Below are 17,591 nucleotides of genomic sequence, written 5' to 3' on the forward strand. Positions count from 1 at the left end.
CATCCAAACCCATGTGCAGGCTCAAACCAAATACCTAATACTGTGTGTGTATTACAGCCTGATGCATCTTCTTCTGTGCCACAGAGCTCCATTGTTGTTCAATAACTATTAAAAACAGATCAGTGAGCCAAGCTTTTGCACTAGGTGACATGTTCCTTCATTACCATAAGCATGCACACAGTAGTTTATTGACTCAATCACACACACATCGCCCTGCTGCCCTAAATACTCACTAGAGCATCATATCTGTTGAGGAATATTTCCAGCAGTGTAGTAATTCAGAGTAACATTTACTTAGATCTATGGAGGAGAAAATTACTACATCTTTTTCTAAAAATGAAACAATACTGTATTTGTCTTTAAAGACAGTTTTCACTAGGAACTAATTGGTTTGCAGCTGAGAGCACAGACAGAGAGTCGGTCTGAAAATGAGATTTGTTGACTAACAAACTCTTTCAGGTGCTTTTAGGAAATGAGGTCCAGGACGGGGGGGGGTATCCACTCCAGTAGAAAAGCTCCTTTGTCACCTTTTTGTTTTTGCAATACTAGTGTGCAGTTATCATCCTGGGTGGGTCAGCCCAAGCATACGTATGGGAAACAGATAAATGAAATAACACATTTCAGGCCTCCACACAGTGGAGAACCAGAACACAGTTTTAACAAGACTAGTAAATGCATCATAACTATGTTCAAATTGCCCAACCAAATTCACTTGAGCATTTTAGTAAAGAGAAGTAAAGAGCGCTGCAATTCTAATTCATCTTGTTCTTATTTCCTTAAGTCACATTTAAAACATGCTTCTTGTTAACGTCTATGTGTTTATAAATCTCATGAGTTCTGTTTCTACGGCCAACATTGAGTCTTTGCTGGGTCATGATGCCCTACAGCAGACTTAAGGTAAGAAGACAGTTCAGGTCTGTTCCCAGCTCTCCACTTCAGTGTAGATTTCAGGGTGGCTCTTTTGCTGGTGTGTTTTCAGGTTTCTTATCCAGGCGAACCCCTTGCCACACATCCCGCAGCTGTATGGCCTCTCTCCGGTGTGAACTCTCTGGTGTTTCCTCAGGTTCCCGGCCTCAGAGAACATCTTCCCGCATGTGGAGCAGCTGAAAGGCTTCTCCCCCGTGTGGACGCGTTGGTGGATTTCCACCTTCTTGGGCCGGTTAAAAGCTTTGCCACAGTAGCTGCAAACAAACAGTCTTTCCTTGGCGCCGGTTTGTTGGTTCACTTTGCTGGTGTCACTGAAGGACTGGGACAGGGGGAAACCGGGGTCGTAACGAGTCCAGCCATTGATACTGGAAGAGGTTGACGGGAAATCAGCCGCTGCCATTGAGTACGAACAAGACGGCAACCTTTCTTCCACTTCAGCCCCCGAGTGCTTGTCAAAAAACTCCTCAACCAACGACTTCGTGTTTTTATCATTGCCGCACAACACATCAAACTGTGAGTCATTGCTGCCATCATCGATATACTGGTGAGAGTTTATAGTTTCCTGCAGTGAGTCTTTGCCCTCAACAGAGGCACTAAGTTCACACTTAAGGAGAGGAGAGGAGTCACTGACCTCCACTCCTCTGCTGCTGCCGCCGCTGCTGCCAGGACACCTCGTCTTGCTGCTCTGGACCTGGGACTGGGACTGGATCTGGGGCTGCGATTGGCAGGAAGTGGACTGGGTGTTCTGGTGTTCGAGGTTGGGTCTCTGTCCAGCAGCTCCACAGGGAACACGCTCCACCACTCCTTTACAGAGACGATGTGGGGCAAAGAGTGGACAAAATGAACTGAATGGGTGATAGAGAAAGCATTTCTTACACACTAAATATTCATGCCTTATATGGCAGCATAACTGCACCTAAACAGGAATTTTTTTTTGTGATTAACCTTTCCATTTTTTTTTCCATTGATCAATTATTCACCATTATCACTAATAATCACCATAAATGGCTAATGCTAAAGTCATCATGATGGATATCTCCAAAGTACTGATTCAAGAGTGCTTTAAAAAAAAAAAGAAGTCCAGATATCCTGACTTTTAGTGCGTAGTATGAGTAAGGCTAAACCACTACATTTCCTACGATGCATCTCAACAGCACCTCTACACCAACATCCGCAGTTTATACTGCAGTCTGTGTCATACATTTGGGGTCTCCTCACCCAACCGGAGACAACCCTGCTTACATCAATCATTGGAGTACCCTCCTTTAAATGTGGAATGAAGATGTAAGCAGGAATGTGACAGGGCATTCGGTAATAATTAATATTCAGCCTTACGCACACCGTGGTCTTCTGTACACATGCGTTACTGCTCACCATCATCTCCTATAAGCGCCACGTCTTCCTCCGTTTCCTCAGCTTGTGACATGTTTGCTTCCACCTTCTCCTCCTTCAACAGCAAAGCCTCTGGCTCCACCAGCTCCACATCTGGAGACTGCACAACAATTTGCCATTCGGTGAGCAAAGACCAGTTTGACATTCATGCACTCACTCAGAACAGCCGCCCAGTACAAACACAGCCCTGTGCCACAGACCAGTTCGGGGTTATGTTTCCATGTGTCATTGCTCAGCAACAACCCACTACAAAGCCAAATTAGCGGGTTAGCCAGGGTTTTCAGTGTCATGAAGGTGGCTGGTTCGATCACCATGGCAACTTAACCTGCTCAGAGTTTCATCTTTCAACTGTAAAAAGTATCTCTCTCTTTCCCCTGTTGATATTCCCTATGAGCCATGTAAATTCTCATCTTAAGGAAGACGTTATACTGTGTGTGTGCAAATCATGATGCAAACTTGTTACCTTACATACATTATGATGATGTCAGCGACTGAAGCCACGGAGTTAGTGGTGCAAACTGTGACTTTGCATTGTCAGAAGAAGCTACATGCAATTCATTTGGTGAAGCAGATCATCCTCACGCTGACAGAATGATGAAGGCTCAGCAGCTACAAACATCCTGTGTTTGTTCCTGAATAGCTGCAAAGTCGGCTTTACACTGCTGGCAATGCAGCTCCACCGATTAGAAAATTGATTACCGTATCTGTATTTATCACAGATAATATTTAATTGTTAAAATTAATTTCAGTTTGATTTGGCCAAAAACTAAAATGATGTCCACTTCTCCGTCATCATGGGACAGTGTTAGACCTAAATGCACTCGAGTATGTTAAAATGTACAATATGCAGCTTCTGCATTAGGAATAAACAAGAGGATTAAGAGTCGCCTTGTTAATTACCTTAGTCTGGATGCTGTCAGAGTGGATCCGGTCGGTAGCTGCGCCCCCTGCAGCAGCTCTGCCGGACCACAGAGCCACATCCATCTGTCGCTCAAACACACCATCTACGCAAAAACAAGGAACATTTCTACTTACTAATACTGACAGTGTCACTACAGTGGAAGTAGAGATGAGAAAATACACAACGGAGTGCGTCTTCCCCACCATTAAACAGTCATCTTTCCAAATAGAGCCAAGCATGCTGTTGCTAAGGAATGTTAATCACCATTTTAAGTTAACAATCAACTACATGACGGTGTGAAATGTTTTGTGGATGGACTCCAAGTGAATGCTGATGTTGCTCTGTGTTTGGTGTGTGTGTAAATAGGCAACTGTTTGCCAACAAGTTCACCAGAACAGAACAATAGGCCACAGATATTGTGCACCTTACTGTGTGCAGGTCTGTAACACCATAGTGTAACTGAAAAGTGTGTTTCCATCGGCTTTCTCACTTTATAAATATATAATTTCAATTTCATTGTGCTTCTTTGCACAATGACAATAAAAGAAATCTGATTCTGAACACACAAACTGTTCAATTGTGAACAGAAATATAACTATTATTGAGAAAGAACAAATCCAGATGCTGTCTGCTGATGTTACAATGCTTTAATCAGCTGGACAAAACCATCATTCAAAGATGTAATCACCCATATGACAGTGTGATGCTGTTTCCTATGTTTCATTCAAGGCTCAAAAATGTTGTGCTTTTCATTTGACCTTTATATAAACCTGTAGCAGAATTACAACTATAAACTTGTAAAAACAAACATTTTCAAACCAAGTGACTGAAATGGACTCATCAGCAGTGATGCAGCACTGAATCATCTATCAGTGTGTTGATGTCAGAAAACCAGCTTCGCAGCCTGGAGGCATATAGTGCACCCCTGCAAATGTTAAGGGGAAACAGGAGAGGGGCAGCAAGAGCCAGGCAGTAACCTGCTGCAGTGATTTCAGAGGTGATCACAACAGCTTGAAAATGTAGATTCTGACACACTTTGCTATAGAGCACGAGCATTCACGCACAGTTTCCTGCCTTTCTTAAGGTTACACAGAAATGAAACATTTCTGGGTTTTATGCATTAATGTGAACTCTAATGGATCTAATGCTCGTTTACCACATCAGTCTGTTGACGACAGGATGAGGGGTGTGACAAAACTCCCTTTAATCATTACTAGAAAGGTAAAAATGATCATCATTATTAATAATAATGAATAATTATTCATAAATCATCAATCAATACTGTGAAATGCAGCTGAAGTGTGTATGAATAAACACTCTCATTAGCTCCATACAGTTATTACCATGGAGGAGCTTCATCTCATCTACTAAATGTTAGTTATTTAGGTGTGTTTTTTTAAGTTGGCATTGAAATTGAGTGGAAATTTAGAGTAGGTTTTTATGAGGAGATGAGATGATATGATCCCAGCAGCGAAGCCACTTTCAGACACACATAAACACAGCAAGCTGTACGGCTGTGCACAAGTAAACATTACAGCCCAACCTTGAATGGTGGCACTGTGGCCGAAATGACCTCAAACCTAGTTAGGCATTTCTGTACAGCAACTTCTTGTTGCTTCTCTCTTTACATACACACCAACGCTGCCATAACTGCAATACGCTCGTGTATTTTGGCCTGTCTAGCTCTAATCCACATCCATTTTATGAGCAAACAACTCTTGTTTTTCTATTGTCTAAAGTAATATGACATTTATATGGTCTTTATACATACAGTATATACATATTAGTATATATACATAGAACTGAGGTAGGTTATGTCACAGCGGTCATAAGTGATGGCGGACAGCAACATGCTCTGAATGATGGCAATAGTCATGACAACCGCCATTGTTGACCTTAATATAGTAGCAAGTCATTGGGGATGAGTGTGCAGAGGGTGCTGCTGCATAAGTCGTACTACGCTGACAATTATGTCAATGTAATGATTATTTAGAACCATACCTCGAAGAAATTATGTTACAATATTATAAGAAAGGCCACATATTTTAACAAAGACTCTTTCTACAGTACAACAACAACAGCAGTCTCCCATCAAGATACATGATGAGAGATATTTAGGAGTAAGAATTCATCATGATTAGCATCATTCAGAGGGTGTATATTCCCTTTAAAACACACTTTTTAACACAGACTGCTGACATGGCTCTTACCGGAGGGAGGCGAGGACTCCCGGAGCCTGCTGACCTGCACCCTCGGTCGGCTGCTGTTCATGGCGCTTTCCCGGAGCCTCCTCTCGGCGTTTCCCCGGGCCATCTTCAGCTCCAGCAGATGCAGCTTCCTCTTCAGGGCTTTGTTCTCTCTCTGGCATTGAGACATCTGCAAGCTCACCACCGCGTAGTCGTCGTCCACCAGCTTACAGATCTCTGCCACCGCTGCGTTAGCCAGGACCTCCATGATGGAGGCCAGCTGGGTCTGGAAAGCCAAACGGCTGGACATTGTTCCTGCGGTTGTCGAGTCGCTGGTTGCTCCGTGGCTCTGAAAACGCCGTTTAACTCCCCTCGCAGGTTTACAATACGCTGGCTGGTTTGGTCACAGCATTACAGTGGCGGTGAAATCGTACGTGTTTAAATGTTGAGCAGTTATAAGGCTAGGCTAAAGTTGCTTCTCATCTCCGCCTGGGCTGCAAATGATTGACGTAATTTCCGCTTCTTCTTCTTCGTCTTCTATTTTCTTCTTCTTCGTTTATTGTTTTTTTGGCAGTTGATAATAACACTTAGGTGCAGTATCGCCACCTTCTACATTGGAGTGTGGATCTGAACAGTTACTATCACATTAAATTCTTCAATTACCTGCTGTGTTTACTTAAAACCTGCAAATAGCCCTATTTATCTCTATCTTATATATATATATATATATATATACACACACACACACACACACACACACACATATATATGTACACATATATATATATTTCTCTTGTGTTTCTACTCTTATTGTTTCACTTTGTGTGCTTATTTTATACTTTATTTTTATTTTTAGTATTGTTTCAGTCTAAAACAGGCACTCAGAACATTTCACTGCACATTATACTGTGTATAACTGTGTATGTGACAAATAAAGGTCTTATGTCTTATGTCCTACATCACGCCTCGTCTCTTGTTAGTGTGTGTGTGTCTGTGCTTGTGATTGCAGACCTCCAGGGTGTGTGTGCAGCCTACGAGCTGCTGCTCGGAAACCCCTCACTATCACATTACAACGTGATTTGTTCCTAGTCATTTGACAACAGGCAAAACGTCAATAGGCAACATCTGTGTGTTTGGTATTTCTGGTAAACCGAGGTAAGAGTGAGTCAGCACACCTGCTTTTCTGTTAAGGCTCATTATTGGCTGGAAGGTGAAGATGGATGACCGAGACAAGTCATCTGACCAACTTCTTAGCTGCTACAAACACTAACCAGTAACCCTGTGCAGTAACCTGCACTCCACTCTCTTCACACTCTTCAAACAGTGTTGTGTGTTTGTGATCGTCAGCTTTGTACATGTATCAACAAGATGAATACTAATCATATTAATTATTCATATTTCTCTTTGGCAAGTCAGATTCTTACAAACTGTACCTCCTCTACTTTGTCATTTGAAAGACAAACATCTTCCCGTCCTGTCCTGTCTTTTTGTTTTTTTAATTTGAACCGCTGAAAACACAACAGATTCCCACAGTCCACATGACAGAGACGGTCCAGTCCTTTATATATGAGATCACAGCACAGAAATGATGCCCACAGCACAGTTAAGGTCACTGCAAACCTTTTACATGTTTAATGACACCCATACATTTGAAATCACTGGAACATGTCATGAAAGAATACTGAAAGGCAAAATATTTGTTTTAGCTGCGCAACCTACAGCTAATGCCAAATACATCCAAACACCTACATATACAAACACAACTCTCTGATATATAGTTTTACTTTACATCTTTTTACAGTCCTTTGTTCGTTGATATTTAAATCGAGAAGAAAGAATGATTGACATTAAAAAGACTTACGCCTCATTCTTCAAACTGTGAAAAGCTGAGGAGGAGGGATTAAACACTGCAGGCCTGCATCAAGCGGACTTTGTACCGACAAAAATGTTCACTGCCCAGTTCTGGAAACAAATGTTGAGGTTAATTTTCTGGACAGCAGCACACGACACCTTCCCCTCTACTGTTAAGAAATGAGAAGTAAATAAATACAATGACAATCAGTGCGACAGACATAATCATGAACACAATCATACATGAGAAGGTGCAGGCCTGCACTACAAGATTTATTCAACAAAGTGCCAACATTTACCATTCAACTACCTGCCTGGAGAAGGCCACTCAGTGATGACACCGTAGCAGTATGAGTAACAGGGTGGATTATATGTGATGAATACATCATGAAAAACTAATTGGGTATCAGCACTGCTTCCACAGTTTGCCCATGACAAATGATAATGGGAACATTTAAAGTGCTTTAAAGGAAGAGTCTGACATTTTGCAGAATATACACACACTGTCGTCTAACCCACAGTCAGAAAAGAAGATGGATAATGTGTCATCTCTGCACATACAGTACAAAGATAGATCCAGGACAGAGGCTTTCTTTTCCTAGCGCGGTGATGGAAGGTTTTGCCTTGGGCAAGCCCCAGCTTAATTTCATTTGTCACTCCAACTGCTTTTCTTCTCCTTCTTTAGAGATTTAACAAAAGTCTCCTTTGTGCTCTGTACTGCAACTGCTGCACAATAATTTCCCCCTGGATAGGTAAATGCTATTTTATCTTATATTACACTGTAAGTATATCTGAACGGATTAAAGCTGAGTACATGATGCTACTTGTTGTTCCATGTGGACCTCTCACCCGAATCTTTTGTCTTTTAGCACTTCTTTAGTTTTTATACTGAAGTCATCTAAGTAAACAAACATTTCGAAGGATGGAAGTGAACTCAGAAACACAATGTCTGTTATTCCCACATAATGCAACCTACATATTGGAAAAACTTAAATCATTTTCACAAAAAATGTCCCGTTTGTCAGCAAACAATGTGTACTGTGACAATGATGTTTGACCGCTGTACAATAAAAACAATAATGTATTTTTCATATCCATTGTCTCGACTGCAATATCCTAGCGATGCGACATAGCGGTAGCCAACTGCCTTAAACCCCTAACGATAGAGAAGAAGAAGAAGTCGGGGCAACCAATGATGCCAAGGATGTGGTATCTTATCACAAAGACTAGAGGCAGACGGAGGTAGTTAGCTTGTTAGCTTGCTCCATCATAACTTTAAAAAACTGCCAACAACCCCAACACTGTCTTATTTCTTTATTGTTCCACGTTAGTCACCCATCTCAAGCTGGGGTTCATTGACAGCAATGACAGGGCTTAAGAGTGGCAACCCAATCTGTGTGCTATCGCTGTTTAGTTCAGTAACAGCAATGCTCCTACTTTTTCACAAACAACTCCAAAGCTGTCAGTAAGACAGCTTTGGAGTTGTTGGAATATGCGGCCGTTTCACTTTTGATCGCCCCCGAGCTAACCAAGCTAGCAGATTTTCCCTGCTTTCAGTCAAAAAAAAAACGTTACTTCAGTCTGAGCGCCACGCTGTCTCTGCATCCTTTCATATGAACACTTGGCAGAGCGTGAAGTAAAATCTTGCAGTGGCAGCCCCAAACCAAACCACAGAAGCTGGAAGTATCTGGCTTTAGAAATCACAGTAGGATAAGGCAAGAACAGATTTTTGTTAATATCAAGTGCTAAACATCTGATAAAAACGTATTTTACGTCAATTTTATAAGTCAACCCATTACTTAAAACACTATAGAGCTGTAGGTGTTCTGTTCTTCCTGTTTGAGCTGGTGGTCAGCGGAAAGTGCAGGTACACTGCAAACAATGACCCTCTCCTCCTGGATCAGCCCATGTAAACCAGCTACATAAACCAGATAGTCTGTCACAAACAACATCATTTAATGACAAATGAATGGGTTTAGTGTTATCAACACTGTCTCAGGCACTCTTTTACAGTCCACTGTACGGTCCTCTCTCGGTTTGACACAAGGAGTAAGAAAAGGTTGAGAGGCTTTTATGGGAAATCCACTTTAAACCAGATTTCACATGTAAGTGCTATGATCTACGACAAATATCGACTCTACGTGCCATGATATCACAGGATACAGTCTTGCTTCTCATTTGTTCGTGCTGACGTAAGATGCTAGGATTCCCATATAAAAGGGACTGCAATCATTCACCCTTCAGAGTCAAAAGTGTTTGAGGACCACTTCCAGATGCCATCCACCTGCTGGAGAGGTCAGTCTACAGGCCGCACTGGGACTGCTGCCGGTGTCTACGAACGCTACACATTTGGCTGAAGGACTGTCCGCAGCGTGAGCAGCTGTAGGGCTTCTCCTGCGTGTGGACTGTGCGGTGCCGCTTCAGGTGGCTGGACGAGATGAAACTCTTCCCGCACAGTGTACATCGATAACGCCTTTCCCCAGTGTGGATGAGGAGATGGACCCGCAGGTTGTTGGGCTGGGCAAAGCCCTTTCCACAGTGGGGGCAGGTGTAGGGTCTCTCGCCTGTGTGCACCCGTTGGTGCAGCTCTAGGGCAGCTGCACTGGGGAAGACACGCCCGCACACAGTGCACACCACAGGTTCTTTAGCAGCAGTAGCAGCAGCAGCAGCAGCAGCAGCAGCAGCGCCGCTCCTGTAAGGTCGCCTCTGGTTAGTCGTGGCGGCAGAAGGAGCTGTAGCGGGAGGAGGTGGAGGAGGCGGAGGAGGTGGCGCGGCTACGACAGCAGCTGCTGCGGCAGCGGCAGTGGCCATGTCGAAGGAGGCGGCAAAAGCAGCAATTTCATGAGCACCACCTGTGAAGAGCATGGTTGGGGGGCCATCTAGACTGTCTCCTCCTCCCTGCGAGGGGAAGGAAGCAGAGGGGTGGCCAGTTTCTGTGTTCCCCAAGCCCAGCTGTGCTACTGCATATGCTGCACCAAGATGGCTGACCCTCTCCTGCATCCAGGCCAGGTCCAGGCCAAGGCTGTTGAGGCGGTCGGGGCTGGGCTCCTCCGAGGATACAGGGGCCGACAGCTGAGAGGGATGAAGTTCATCTTCTGTAGTATCATCTGCCTGGATCTCTGGCTTCAGAGCACCATCGGTTAGGCTCCCTCCAAGGTCCCTGCGAGCGGACTCGGGAGTTGGGATCCCCCCACTGCTGACTGTCAAACAGTTACCCACAGGCTTGGTGGCTTTACGTTTCGCTCGAGGCCTGCAGGTCAGGTCCATTGTGGCGTCAGTGGGAGAGGAGGAAGGCTGGGTGGCAGAGGAGGTGATGTTGGTGACACTGGTGTCGAGAACAAGATCACTGGGGGGAGGGTTCTCACTGGGCTCCAGGGCTGAAGAAGGACAGAGAGGGACAGAAGAACAGAATGAGACAGGATGAAACAAAATACCCTGATGAACTTCTCTTATGGAACATCTGAACAAGACTTGGAGAAAACCTAGAATATGGCTGGACCTTATCTATCAAGTTTCACGATGCAGTCATTGACGTCCACAGAACATCTATGGTTTGTTCTCCAAGATGTTTGGAACAACCTACCTGCCCAGTTCCTTCAAAAACTGTCTGCAAGTGTACTTGGAAGAACTGATACTGGAAGTCAGTCAGAGTTGGGGGTGCTGACAAAGGGGTGCCACAAAGTTCAAAGCACCCAATTGGCAAATTTTCTTTGTATCCTGCAGCATTAAGAAGAGCCCTCATTGGAATCAAAGGGCATAGCACAAAGCCTCAAAAACAGCATCTCTCCTCCACCAAACTTTACAGTAGGCATTATGCGTTCTGGTGGGAAGTGTCCTTCTAGCATCCGCTAAGCCTAGATTGGTCGATCAGACTGCCAGAAAGTGAAACATCCGCTAAGCCTAGATTGGTCGATCAGACTGCCAGAAAGTGAAACGTGCCTCATCATTACAAAGACAACGTTTCTACTGCTCCAGAGTCCAGTTGAAGAATGCTTTACATCACTCCAGCTGACGCTTGGTATTGCACATGATGATGCGAGGCTTGCATGCAGCTGCTCAGCCATGAAAACGCATTTCATGAACCTCCTGGCTTAAGGTTTGTGTGCTGGTGGTGCTGCCAGAGCTACTTTGGAACTCTGAAGTCAGTAATACAAAAGATGTTTGGTGATTTTTACACACTAACCCTTCGTGGCTAAGTTGTTGTTGCTCCCAGGTGCTTCTACTTCACAATAACATTTCTCAAACTGACTTATGCCAGATTTAAAGCCACTCTGTATTTTATTATTATTCTATGTACGTGTTAACGATGTATTGTATCTATATATACACAGTGGATATAAAAAGTCTACACACCCCTGTTAAAATGCCAGGTTTTTGTGATGTAAAAAAATGAGACCAAGATAAATCATTTCAGAACTTTTTCCACCTTTTTATGTGACCTATAACCTGTACAACTCAATTGAAAAACAAACTGAAATCTTTTTCATTACAGTCTTTCACCATGGCACATCTTGACTCATTTGGCCACTCTTGCTCCAAATCTGTCAGATTGCGAGGTAGAACATTCTACACTCAAGGTCTACCTGATCAAGGCCATTGGATAGGGTAAAAGCTTTAGAGAAAGCTACCAGGTGAACTTTTAATTTGTTTGTCACAAAAATATCTGCTGTGATTAAAACTGACCAGCAGACTGAAGTCCAGATGCACTTGTTTATCTTCATATTCTGCTTTATTGGTATTAAAACCAGGGGAACCACTGAAACCATAAGAATATCATCATGCACAGAGCCACACTCACCAGTAGAGAGACCACACTCTGCCCTGATGTTGACCTCTACCTTGAGGTCCAGGTTGCAGTCATCTCTCTCCACTTTCTCCTGCTTCACCAGTGGCAGCACCTTGGTTTCTTCCTGCTGTGATACAGAGGAAAAAAAAGCAGCTTGGAACATGACAGGACATATCTACATCCATCAGGTTCATTCGTTCAGGATGAGCTTCGGACTCAGACCTGTGAATAGGTTCATGCTGTTGGCTGCCTGAGATGCACAATGTCAAGTTAGAAACATTGAGTTAAGCCTGACTGGAGAGAGAGAACTTTTAAACTTGCAGGCTAGAAAAAAAACACCTGTCAGCACAGTTATCGCCACCTGCAGCTGAATTCCAGCTTGGAAAGTCAAAGTGTCAGTTAACGTTGTGACATCTCTGATGTGATGTTATCCATTTTACAGATTAGATAACATGATTTCACTTTTGTAAACTGTTCTATGCCGTGTTCAGTGTGTTGACGTGGCTTGGTCTACTGGAGTGCACCACAGAGGTTAAAGTTTCCAGGCCACTCGTGAGTGTGCATCTTTTGCACTGGCTTCATTTCTATGTGCTCAGAGGGGAGAAGGGATGCCTTACACACCCTGATATAGCCGTGAAGTGACACAACAGACCATGTGCGAAAACATTCTGCCGATTAAATCTTTACCTTGGAAATGCGGTGACAAGGTTTGTCTTCAGGGGAGGAAAGAAGAGGCTGGTGGTCGTCATGTCCTGGAAAAACAGCACAGATATAGAGTGCTTTATAGTGATTTAAAGTGCTTCAGACAGTCACATTGTGCCATCTGATTTCTTTAATGCTCTGTCCTTTCATGCTCATATTCTCTTATGCCAATAGAAGTGGACATACAGCGATGTAGTAGTATAAAAAACACAACATACAACCATCAGCTGTTTAGAGCAGAGGGAAACAATGACGAGATGCTTGAAAAAAAGTGTCCCAAAACTGCTCATGGGTGCACAGCAAAGCATCCATCTAACTCCTACATTTGTTCATATTCCAGCATGCGTCATAAGAACATACCGCAAAGCAACCATATCAGTCTATGGGGAATTTACAGGATCAAAGTCAGCTGTATGTCTGTGGAAGTTCTGAAGTAAAACACATGTTGTACGTAACAAACACAGAAGCGGAGCAATCGTTTTCTTCAGTTTGAACACAACAACGATAAATCATGAGCGTCTCTTGACATCAACGTGGTTAGAAAGACAGTCTGTCAGACAATAATCAACATGAGCAATGGCTTTTTCTCCTGTGAGAGTCCATCCATGTGCTGACGGTATTTATGGAGTAACAGGTACGACAGTGTAATATCAGCTCACAGGGGGGAAAGAGCCCGTAGAGCTTATTGACAGAGTCACACTCGGGAGTTAAGAGAGACGGACGGATTTACACCTTTTGCATCTCTCTGGCTAGAATTCAACCCAACAAAACACTTGCTCTACAGCAATAGAGTTGGAAAAAAAAACCTCTCCTCTCTCCTTGAGGGTGGCTCATGATGCTTATTGCCTGATTTTGTTGCTTTGCCTTAAAGAGTCAAAACCTAGTTAGACAATAAGCAGTATTTCATTTTTGTGTTTATATATTATATAATCCCTGAATGAATGTTAAAACATATGATCATAAGGCAGACTGAGCCAAGTACTGCAGCAGAGAAACACCAACTATAACTACACTAATACTATTCTATAAATGCAATGATCTAACTCAACCAAGAAGTTTAACATGTCAGCCTGCCATATAACCCACTGACATGTGGCAGGATGTACTGTCAGGTACTGAGTGCATCAGCACCATCAGTTAGCATGACTCCTCCAGACATTATACCTGCATGCATGAGGGCATGTCTGCGTCATGACTAAACCAGACGTCATGACTAAGGCTCATGTCCACGGCCGCCTTCTTCTCTCCCCCATCTGTTTACCTTCGGGTGGCCTAAAATGAACGGCATGTATTTCCTCCCGCTGACTCCGTCTCCTCATCTTCCTCTCGTAGCTCCGCATCTTCACGTCCATTTCTCGCACCTTCTGCCGCAGAGCGTCGTTCTCCTTCTCGCTCTTCTCCCGCTCCTGGTCCATCTGGGAGCGCAGCGCCGCGTAGCCATCGTCCACCAGCTTGCAGATCTCCGCCACCGCCGAATTTGCCAGTATCTCTATAATTGAGGCGATTTGCGCTTGGAAGCCAACACAGTCCGCCATCATCGCCAGGTCTGTCTGTCTGTTCCTGCGCGGACAGATGCGCGCGGCGGACTGCTGCTGCTGCTGCTGCGGTGCACGGGCGCGATCAGACTGGCACACTGGTGCGTGACTGGTGACATGCAAGAAGCTCACAGTGTGTCATTGCCACTGTCTGCATTTCTTTAACGCGCCCGACACTGTTGTGGCTCTTTGGGGTGCGAGAGTCGCCTCCTGATGACGTCAGTTTGTTGTTCTGCATCACTTCACAGGCAGCTGTCTCAGTCATGGACACACTCAGTCAGATGTGAATGCTTAAACTGTCTGTGTGTGTGTGTGTGTGTGTGTGTGTGTGTGTGTGTGTGTGTGTGTGTGTGTGTGTGTGTGTATATATGTAGTACTGTGCAAAAGTTTTAGACAGGAGTGAGGACGTACTGTAAAGTAAGAATGCTTTCAGAAATGTAGGATTTAATTTGCTGATTTTTGTCGATTCAGATTAGATGGACTTTATTGATCCCCCATAGGAGGAAATTTCACATGTTACAGCAGCAACAAAGGCAGGGGCAAGATAAGCAACAATAGAAAGAAAAAGAAAAAGAACTAAAATAAGCAACAGTAGATAAACATATATTGTAATAATAATAAATGAATACATATTTACACTGTGAACATAAATGTACAGTATGGAGAGATATATGAATGTATGAGTGAAAAACAGTGCCCATTAGCTACCATGTGGTGACTATGGACTGTTTCTCGGTTTACAAAAACTGTTTACAAAATGCAAAGTGAGCAAACAGAGGGAAAATGTAAAATCAAACCAAAAACAGCATCAACTTTTTCACTCTGTTTAATAAGTGACCTGCATACAAGCTGCCCAGAGGGCATCTATGTACCAGGTGAGTCACCTAGCAAGGCAGCGAAGATCCTAACTGCATGTTTGGTTGATGTCCGTCAGTGGCTGCTGACCGTGAAGGCTTCCTCCATAAAGGACTGTGGAACACAGTACCAACTAAAATCACATTCATTTCATATAGAAAATCTGTTACAGCAAAGGATAAGCGCTGGTTAAAAGCAAACCAGAGCTGTACCCATTTATAGCTGATTGTCTTCTAAACTATTATTGGTGTATAAGTGTGTGTGCTTTAAGTGTATATTACTGTAATCTGTAGTGTAATGTGATTTTATGATATTGACATCTGCATATGTAACTACACTGTACATGTAAAAGTCCAACTAGGGACATGAGTTGAAAATTAGCAAAAGCTATAAACTCTCACATTGGTTTCATGCTCTTTATCAGACCTGTATTAAACTGCAAAAAAACAAACAAAGTAAACTATTTTCAACCATAATCAAGCTCAGCATCACACATGTCACAAAATGTTGTCACAACTTCACTTTTTTCACCCAACCATGTGACTTAGAACATGTCCAGTTGCCACTCAATCAAACACAATTTCCCAACCTATAATCATCTGTATGAAAATGTCAACAAGAAGTAAAGAATCCCACCATCAAACATGATAAAATGCTGCAGGGTCAGCGTGCATGTGACGTTACATCAACATCATACATGATGCCACAGTCACGTGTGCTCAGTCCAGTTGTCAAGTCAAGTTTTACAGATCAGTTTTAAACTTAAAAATCTGTTTATGAAACTTGTGTTGTGCTCAGTGTGTCAGACATCACAGTGTGACAGTGTCCCAGAGGAGCAGTCCACACGATACCTCAGGATTTCTGTATACCCGCTTAAAAATACGCAAGGACACTAACGGTATCATTTTGTGACAGAACTTTCACCTGTTTTAAATGATCCACTCACTATACAGTGTGCACTCACGGATGAGGCCAGGGCCAAGCCTCCCCTCAGAGTCACAGAGGGGGTCAAAGCTTACAACTTCTGAACTGAGAGGATGAAGAGGAGCCATCGCTCTGTTCACGACGAGAGGAAAATCATAATGAGAGTGAACTGTGGCGACAGCAATCAGCCAGACGTGTGCTCTCTCCACCCCAAGACAGATGTCTTTCTGTATTACTAATCTGAGACATTCTGCAGAGTTTCCAAGCTGCTGAAGAGCCCCGCTGTGCACCAACCCGACAGCTGCTGTGAAGGCTGTAGCAGTAACACCACCTACTGGGCATTACGGTGAACTGCACCAGGCCCTTCTGCACAGGTTGACCCTCAGTGGGGCCCTGGGGTCAGCAGAGGACTGATGATACCTCTGACTGAACTACATGTTAACCACGATGGAGCAAATCTGCCATCCATCCATTCATCCACCCTGACAAAGGAGAGATGGAGGATGGTAGGACAGATGGATGACATCCATGATAGATGCCATCCATCCATCCATATAGCTCCGTGGAGATCTGGCATTGTAAGACTGTACGTTAAGTACTGTAGAATAAAGCAACAGTGCAGAAATCTCCATTCACTGTCTGTTGCCTCTCAGAGCTAATCGGCTAACCCGGGGCTCCTGCTAACTAGTCGCTAGTTACTCCACCTTAACCAGCCACAGTTGCAGTTAGCGCCAGAACATCTTTCATCAACGAGTGAAATACTATGATATACTATTATAAATACTATTATATGATATAATGTCTACTAGAGTTCCTGAACTAGGGATGGTCATGTCATGATTTTAGATTATTCATTAAATTATTTAAAAAATTGAATTGAGTCTAATCCAGGTCATAGGTGGATGTATACTGCATTAAACCCACGCAATAACACAGTAGTCTGCGTCAAGGATTTTACTTTTTAAGCAACTTCGTACAACTTTCATCAAGAAATAAGATAATTCCAAAATGTTATATGTCGTCTGAAAGGGCGACTGCATATTGGGTTTAATCTAAACACCAGTGCATTCACATCTATGCCACCACAACAATGGCATGAGACATAAATCGGACATCACCATGGTATAGATTTACCGTGTACGGTAGACAAACACTTTAACTTCAGCCAGTCAGATGGGCTGATGGGTGTCATCTTAGATACCTCCAAGCGAGGCTTCATGTTGTATGTTTGTGCAGGAGAAGGAATCCACCCTGATCAGGAAACAAAATAAAAGAATAACTGCAGAGGTCAGATTTCTGTTGCTTTTCACATAAAAACTTAAATTTGTCGCATGCTACTGTTGGACGTGGGACAGAGATTTCAAAACACTTTGCACATTTAATTATTTCAGCTCAAGAGCCTCCCGCAAGAGAGAGAAAGGGACAAGATCAGCTTGAGAAAGTTCAGTCACACAATGTTTACCGGTAATATGACAAAATATTCACAATGAGATTTGCTGACTGATGAACTGGAAACACAACGAAGGCACAAG

The 17,591-nt window shown here is 43.4% G+C and overlaps 1 protein-coding gene across 1 annotated transcript in view; it reads right to left on the reverse strand.

Annotated features, from left to right (window-relative positions):
* Positions 1-17,591, reverse strand: part of LOC139222656 (zinc finger protein 236-like) — a 41,516-nt gene that overhangs the window by 7,447 nt on the left and 16,478 nt on the right. The window contains exons 11-18 of the mRNA XM_070854495.1: positions 14,007-14,389; positions 12,731-12,795; positions 12,056-12,170; positions 9,563-10,634; positions 5,431-5,777; positions 3,220-3,323; positions 2,302-2,419; positions 1,559-1,731 (exon numbers count right to left, since the gene is read on the reverse strand). Of these exons, the coding sequence (XP_070710596.1) occupies positions 1,559-1,731; positions 2,302-2,419; positions 3,220-3,323; positions 5,431-5,777; positions 9,563-10,634; positions 12,056-12,170; positions 12,731-12,795; positions 14,007-14,389 (2,377 nt within the window). The remainder of the gene's footprint in view (positions 1-1,558; positions 1,732-2,301; positions 2,420-3,219; positions 3,324-5,430; positions 5,778-9,562; positions 10,635-12,055; positions 12,171-12,730; positions 12,796-14,006; positions 14,390-17,591) is intronic.

Source organism: Pempheris klunzingeri, chromosome 3, assembly GCF_042242105.1.
Source record: "Pempheris klunzingeri isolate RE-2024b chromosome 3, fPemKlu1.hap1, whole genome shotgun sequence".
NCBI classification, from domain to species: Eukaryota; Metazoa; Chordata; class Actinopteri; order Acropomatiformes; family Pempheridae; genus Pempheris; species Pempheris klunzingeri.